This window comes from Wasmannia auropunctata, unplaced genomic scaffold, assembly GCF_000956235.1.
Source record: "Wasmannia auropunctata unplaced genomic scaffold, wasmannia.A_1.0 LD336090.1, whole genome shotgun sequence".
NCBI classification, from domain to species: Eukaryota; Metazoa; Arthropoda; class Insecta; order Hymenoptera; family Formicidae; genus Wasmannia; species Wasmannia auropunctata.
The window spans coordinates 598,648-606,942 of NW_012026800.1; the positions used below are offsets into that span (position 1 = coordinate 598,648).

General features: G+C 35.1%; 1 protein-coding gene across 2 annotated transcripts in view; it reads right to left on the bottom strand.

The window, feature by feature from the left end:
• LOC105447830 overlaps positions 1–3,649 on the bottom strand; it is a 21,133-nt gene extending 17,484 nt beyond the window's left edge. The window contains exons 1-5 of one of the 2 annotated variants that reach the window (XM_011686053.1): positions 2,920–3,649; positions 2,276–2,586; positions 1,723–2,039; positions 1,227–1,469; positions 857–1,044 (exon numbers count right to left, since the gene is read on the bottom strand). In XM_011686053.1, coding sequence (XP_011684355.1) covers positions 857–1,044; positions 1,227–1,469; positions 1,723–2,039; positions 2,276–2,586; positions 2,920–3,353 — 1,493 coding nt within the window. In that variant the 5' untranslated portion in view covers positions 3,354–3,649. Of the gene's footprint in view, positions 1–692; positions 1,045–1,226; positions 1,470–1,722; positions 2,040–2,275; positions 2,587–2,919 lie in introns of those variants that run through there. The other variant, XM_011686052.1, reaches the window with a different exon arrangement.
• Between the last annotated feature and the right edge of the window lie 4,646 nt (positions 3,650–8,295).

Consider the following 8,295-nt stretch of genomic DNA (forward strand, 5'->3'; position numbering starts at 1 on the left):
AAAGTTACAGCATTTTGAAGTAACCCTTGTATTTTTCTCATGTATGTTTGGCATTATCCGATGTGCACTATAGAGAGGTTGGCAAACGGATTTTGCACATTGTGTGAGTGCGGGCGTGTGTAAAACATACACACACGGTGTGCAAAATCCGATCGTCAATCTATCTGTGCACATCGGGTAATGTTGATTATACTCTCTAAATTTTCTGGAGTGAATCTCACTCTAAAAGAGTGAAATCTCACTCCAAAAAATTTAGAGAGTACATGAGAAAAATACAAGGGTTACTTCAAAATGCTGTAACTTTGTGAAAAAAAATCGTAGCGACTTGTTTTTTTTTTCAAATTAAAGAGAAAGATTTCAATTTTATGACGCTGGAAACCGCATCCCCGGAAAAAATTTTAGCAAATCTGTGCACTCGTTCAAACTTTGCAATTTTCAGTGTGGCAAACATGCTCTCAGATTTAAGAGTTTACAGCAACAGGGGTGCATTAAATTTAAAATCGACTCACAGTATCTTAAAGTAGAGATTTCAAGCTTTCATTTGAAAAAAAAGTTTATTATTTTACGATGATTTTTAGCGGAGTTACCGTTAACCAAAGTTGACCAATTTTTGCTCAAAATTTTTCTATGCCATAATTTTTTTGAGCAGTGTATATATACATAGGTCTATTTATATAGACATAATTATTTTGAAGGTATTACATTTTTGAAGATGAGAATTATAGGAATAAGTTATTAAATACCTTTAAATTAATGAAAAGGATAGATTGTATTTTCTTAAAATTCTTCCTCTTCTTCCTCCTCCTCTTCATAGTCCTCTTCCTCTTCTTCCTCACCTTCATCCTCATAAAGTGCTTCTTGCTCATCAGGCGCTAATGGTACATCCTCCACTCCTTCGGGGAAATATTCCGTTATCATTTCTTGAGCCTCCTCATCAACTTCTGTCACGAAGAACGGCTCGATGCCAGCAAAAGCCAGGAAGGTTTCTTCGTTGATTCTTCGAATTATCACTACGAATACCTCGACGCCAGTTTTGTACTTCACCTTTGGCAAATAATTTTAATTCGCCAAAAATATCGTTAAATTGTAACAAAAAAATAATTTATTTAATTCTCTATTAAGCTTATCGAAGAGAGATCCTTATAGAAGAGAAATCATGTATTTTTATGTATCTGATTAAATTTGATCGGACCAGCTGCGTTATGATTGAAGGAGAATAAGTGCACCTTTTCGAAATCCTCGGGTGAAGACGCGAGACGTCTCGCGTAAGGCGGCCGATCGAACTCGAAGGCACCGAAATGTTCGATGGCATCACGGTTCAATTCGTACGCGTCTCGCACGATGCTGAATTTCGACGCGTCGAATTTGAACGCGCATAATGGCGGAGGAACCACCGGCTCCTCGTAAGAATGAGCCTTCTCCATGTAAACCGGGAATAGAGTCTTGTAGACGTGAACTTTACTTCTGGCCTACGAGATTTCGCATATCGTGTTTGCAGCAATCTCTCGCTTTTAATAAAGTTTCAATAAATAATACTTTCTTGTAAAAATAATAATCTTGATTTATAAAAGACTATTTGTAATAATTATATGTTATCTAGAATTTTCCTTATCTTCATATTAACTTAATTCGACTTTCCGCTCAATTAAATTTCGTTCAATTTAGTGAATTAATTTTCAAGCATTCCTCCAAAATAGAGACGCTTCGTCGTCTTAAAGTTACCTGAGGAGGTACCCAAACCGCGGGATGCACGCGGCGCATGTCGCCCTCAACTTTCGGATCCGGCTCGTGCACATGCTTGTGCCTCTGAATGTAGGGTGCATTGTAGGTTGGCCTGATCATAGGCTCGTCATTTTCTAACAGAGACGGCGGTCCTTTCGTGATGATGCTGATGAGATAATTCTCGACATCATTGATCGCACGGATCGGGCACTTCACGGAGTTGCATTCCGGATTCTCGTAAGGATAATGGACCGGCCAGTCCGAATGGGGCGGCTTGCCTTTCAACCTCATCGCCATGCATTTCCCATCGGTTAGCCCTGGAGAAGCGCGTTCGCATATTTTTTTTTCTCTGTTTCTTTTCCCCTTCCCCTTTCCTTTACTTTCGAAATGCCTTATAAATGACACAGGAAAACGCGACTGTACATACGTGGAGAGTGAATATCATGAATAGTAAATCGCAAGTGCGACATATACAATCTGTCAGTTTATTACATCACGCAGATCTCACGGTTATTTCTGATCCTGGGACCTGCCTTCCCATGTAGTACCGCACCTTTTATCAATTCCTCGGTGATGTCGACGCCGCTCTCGACGAACATCTTTTCGATCATGTCCTCGTTCAGCTGAATTCGCGCCTCCTCCTGCACGTCGTAGCACTGCCTGAAGAGATCCTGCACGAGCTCCGTGTACGGCGGACTGTGCATCTTGTCCCGCGGCCTTCCACGCTCGTCCTTAAAGACCCACGGATAAAGCACCAGCGCCGTGTGCTCGCACAGCTCGAACATCATTTGCGCCATGAATCGCTCATATTTCTCCAACCTCTCAGCTTCCTGCCTCGCTCGTTTCTCTTCCTCCAGCGCTCGCCTTTTTATCGAGATCGTTTATTTTTTTTTTGTGAAATATACGCGACTTTTTTTTTCAAGACCGCACTTTATTAGCCTTGGGACGCGAGATCGTTGCGAATAAAGTCTCCGACAATATGTCCGGATAAAAACAAGGACAGTTAAGAGGAAAATTTAAAATGCGCGACAAAGCTATTGTGCTCAGCTGTAAAATTATCATTGCACTACACTACAGCCGTTTTACGTTTGCTACATTGCTATATACCATTCAATTTTTTTCACTTATTACAAAGTAAAATATTACAAATTGCAATCAAAGATTTCTTTTAATTCTACAAAATCGATTTTTCTTCACCTAATGGCTTCTTGCTTTTGCCATCGAATCTCCTCTTCGGGCGCCCGTTCATGTACGTCCAAATGCCACTTCGGGACTTCTAATTGCTGCACTCTCTTTATCTCATTCGTCAGCAGCTTCCGCAGGCTCGGGCAGTGCGCGCCGAACATCAGATTCACCATCTTGCCGTCCTGCAGAAACATCCAGGTGGGTTCACTGCGACTGCGAAATCTCGCCAAGTCATCGATGTCGTCGTTTCGCGCGACCGCATAGTCCACCACGTTGCCGCCTATCTCCATCTTGATCTTTCTCAGGGTGCTCACCATGGCAGCGCAAGGCCCGCACCAGTCCGAGTACACGTCTACCATGATCAGGCCCGAACGACTTAGTAACTGTTGCCATTCTTTCTCGGTGTTCACCTCGATTTGCAAGGCCACGGGTCCAGTTTTCTTCATGATATTTTGTCGCGGAACACGAAGGTACTTTAACCTCGCGAAAGGACAAGTGCTCTGGTTAATCGTGTGAAGTGTCGCACGAGAGATAAATGCGGGATGAAAAATGACGTGAGAGTGTTGTCAGTGATCTTCACAAGACGGTTTTTCTGAATCGTTGAAATGGAAGACTGGCATGTTATCTTGAATACTTTTGAGAATATTTTTAATTGTAAATAATTTTCTTTTTTTCTTTTCTCTGCAAAAAGTATAACGATTATTTGGAAACAATTTTAAAAATTGAAATTAACAATTTTCATCAAGAGTTAAATAAATACAAAAAATTCGCAAATTTTTTTATATTACTTTTAAAATACTTTTAAAAAAATAAAATTTTTCATAAAACTTTAACTATAATATAAAAAAGTATAACGATTATTTGAAAACAATTTTTTTAAATAAAATTAAAAATTAAATAAAAAAGCACAAAAAATTTGCAAAAAAAATTCTTTGTATTTATTTAAATCTTAATTAAAATTGTTTATTTCAATATTATAAAAAATGTTTTCAAATAATCGTTATACAATTTCAACTTTGCTTCATAATATTAGTAAAGTTTTGTAAAAAATTTTATGTATATTTTTAAAAGTAATTACGTTTCCGATTTTCAACTGATGTTAATGACGAAACTATTATATTTTTATCGATAAGAAGATCCATCCAATAATGTATATTAATATACATATATATAATGTATTAATATATGTATATATCTGCACTGCAAATGAGATGCAAATGAGTTGGCTTGTCACTCCTGTCCCTTAAAGAGTTTCATTTCTTAATTCAAATATATCTTACTGCTGTGGCGATTGCATCGCACAGCCCAGAGTTGCAACTGTAAAATAATTAAAAAAAAGTAAAATACAAAGTAAAATAATTAAAAGAAAAAGCGATATAATAATCTAGCCTGATAAGACATACACACACATACACATACACGTACATACATGTTAACAAAACAAGCGGATCGGTTAGCGCAAGGTCCCCACTTGCTAAACATTAAATTCAATTACTGAGGACATAATTCAATTTTTAATAACAGTAACTCCTTTGTCTTTTTGAGATAATAAATATAAAGATAAATAAATGGGGAGATCCGCTCTAACCGATCTCGAAAAGGTCAGGGAACGAGAAGTCGAATACAAGACACCGAGCTGCACAGTCGCATAGTGAGTCGCGAAATAATAAACGATTGATACTTTATCAATATAAGAACTTTGAATTTCTGTTAAAAACCAGCACATAACTAAATCCTACGCGCTCCGACATCCTAATACAATAAAAGACTTTAATACATAAAAGAGGTACATTAAATTTATCAAACTGCTATGAAGCACAGAAATTTGGGATTACACGCAGGTCTTTCTTATATAGAGAATGTCATCGTGTGAATTCCAGAAATTTTACCACAAAGAATAATTATATAAGTAATACCGTTATTTGAAATAATATTATATTCTGTTGCTACTTGTCCATATAAATGTAACGGCGCTTAGAGTAGATACTTTATAACATAATGATAATGATTATGATCGGATAACGGTCGAATCATATGTTGTCAATTGTAATGACTTTATTTATTTAGCATTAAACAGCTTGGCTTGTGACCTTTACTTGGTTTTTGTTAATTTCAAATATACGCTTTCTTTCCTCAAATTCTCACGATTCTCCTGGATTAAATTTCAAGAAAATAATCTTGATTTTGAAAAGACGAAAATATATTTTTCCGCTATGAATATATTAATAATTTCCTGTCCAATAAAATTTTTACGAAAGTCTGAATCTTTATACCTATAATAATTGTAACTAATTAATTGTCGTGACACGCAACATTGATGTAATTTATCCCTTCATTTTTTTCCAGTTCAATCTATTTCATGTAAATTGAGCACGGAAGCTTTGCAAATTAAGCGATGTTAATTGAGGTCGCCACACGTGCCGCCAAGTATTGCGCCAAGTATCGATCCTTGTATTTCTTTTTTGCAACGTCCAATAACAAAACGCGCGGATGACCGCGCGCGAGTGTGTCCGATGATCGAGGCCAGACCCGATTTCTCGCTGGATAGCACATTTCAATCGTTCAAGAGTTCGTCGACTACCGACACACGAAGATTCCGATTTGCTGACAAATTGAAACGGCGAAATTGGAATTTGCCGTGTTGCGTGGAAAGCTGATTCTGAGGTCAAACGAGTTCAAACTACATGAAATGCCTGGAAAATCGTGATACAATCGCACAATAAATCAAAACTGCAAAATATAATCGTTCAAAGAATTATATTCATAAAAAAATTTATGTTTATGAAAAAAGGACGAAGAGAAGAACTTATAAAGTTATAAAGTTGAAAGGAGGGGAGGAGGGGAGTGTTAGAAAATGGAATTTTCAAAAGTTTTGGAGGCGCGTACGTATCTGTGAAGTTAGCATATCATATTTTGACATCGCACGAAATGACAATAGTTCTGCTCGCATACACTATGGTTTTACAGTTCTTGATAAGTTTTAGCAATAGTTCTGTCGAATTACGTCAAAAAACACCGTTTTAAAAAATGAGATGCTAACTTCACATTTCATCATCCAGCATCTCACATTCGAAAGTATGAGCTGTAAAATACAAGTATTCAAAGAGTTCTATCGTTTAAATTCATTATATTAATAGTTCTGGCTAATAAACAAAAAAAAAGCCCGATAATGGTACGTATGGATGCATATATGTGATATGCTGCTCGGTTTTTAAGAGTTCTGATTATTCCATCGCAGTTTTAATGCATTTCCGATCTCGTTTAAGTGTTTTCTAAAGAATTCTGGCGTTAAAAATTGTTAGATTTTTTAAAATAATTTTTATCGCCCGATAATGGTGCATATTCGTACATATAAATGATATGCTGCTCGGTTAAAAGTTCTGATTATTCCATCGCAGTTTTGTACTTATAAAAGAGGAAACCTTAAAATATTTATTTAAGCAATATGAACGAAAAAAAAATTACTTGTGTACGCTGTCAGTGGTATGAAAATATAGAATCTGAAATCTACTAATTGAAAAAGACAATTTTGCAATTAATGAAGCACTTTAAAAGACATTTCACAAGGTACGCCTATATCACATTTATTCGTAAATAAATTTATTAATAAATTAATCTTTATTATTAAATTTAAATTCTTTTTCTCCGTCGCACGGTTTTAATTTATTTTTAAATTGTATAGCATAAAAAATGTGATATTAATATTCCGTTTAATTTCGTTAATTATTAAAAATTGTGCGAATCGAAATAATAAAAAATTATAAAGATTAATTCATTGTTAAATCTTTCCATAGCTTCACTAAAGTCAACGAGCTGACAAAAATGGAGGAAGAACTGCAAAATATTTTAAATAATTATTATAAAAATATGACAATTCCGCAAAATGATTTATTTGAAGAAGAGGAAATAATAATACATCTTCTTATATTAGACGAAGAGTAAGTTTTAAATATTAATTAGTATAATTGCATTTAATATAATTTTAAATTATAATAATTATAACAGTTAAAACAGTTTTTTGTAACATTTTTAAATTTTATTGATACACCAATTCAAAAGGATTATAAGATCTAAAATGAAATACTTTAGAAGTGGCTTATATAATTAACTAAACTCTGAACCTCAATGTTGTGACATGCAATTATATCATATATATGGTATATAGAATTGGATTATCTGATTCCAAACTCGCAGTTTGATTTCAGAAGAGGCAGATCTTGTGACGATTGTCTGGATCTGCTTAATCTGTATATCTATAAGGCATTCGCAAACAGAAATCCAATAGGAGGACTTTTCCTTGACATTAAAGCAGCTTACGACAATGTAGATCCTTTTATACTGTTTGAATCAATTGATACACTTAGGATTCCTTTTGGCTATAAGTATCATTAAAAACCTAATTAACCCTAGAATAGCTAGCTTTTTTGAATCCGGATTCTTTTATGGCTCCAGAAGACTACAGAGAGGTCTCCCTCAGGGGGTGGTGCTGAGCCCTCTTCTATTCAATTATTATGTAAGACAAATTCTCAATTTCATAGCGCATAACTGTCAAGTTTTACAGTTTGCCGATGACATCGCGATTTTATATATAGATTTTTCAATTGGCAGAATTATGAATGGCCTATCGAAAGCTTTTGAAGACCTCAACGGTGTTTATTGGTTTGGAGATATCAATACCCAAAACACAATTCATAATCTTTAATCGACTTAGATTTCTTAACCTCCCTATCGATCTACAAGTGGGTGATAAACTGATTCCTTTATCGAATACAGTCAAGTATTTAGGACTCACCTTGGACATGAGCCTTAAATGGGGCCCACATTAAAAATATACGTAATAAATCCTCGATATTTGTTAATATTTTGAAATGATTGTGTGGAAGAAATTGGGGAATTAATCTTTTAGCTGGAATTAAATTCATAAATGCCACTATTGTGGCCCAAGCTGAATGGGGTTTAATGTGGTTTATAAGTATCGCAAACTCCCATAGAAAAACAATAGACAGAATTATATGCTCTGCATATAAAGTAACATTGAATATCCCCAAACACTCCTCCAATAAAGTGACTTGGATTTTTTCCAAACAACTATTCTTTCAGAGAAGGGTAACTAAGAAATCAGACAAATTCTTAAGTAAAACGATACAACTTAAACACAATAAAATTATTAACAAAATTATTAACTTTGCTAATGACATTGCTAAAAGAAGAATGCATCCGTGTCCCCTTCGTCATCATATCAAGGTGGTCGACAATTAATCGCTTTAAAAACCATCTGTACACTGAGAAAAATGGTTTGTTTGTACCAACAAGATGTATATGGCTGAATGAATTTTGGTGAAACCAAACAGAATTTCGGATTATAATAAGAGGATTTGATATTGTATA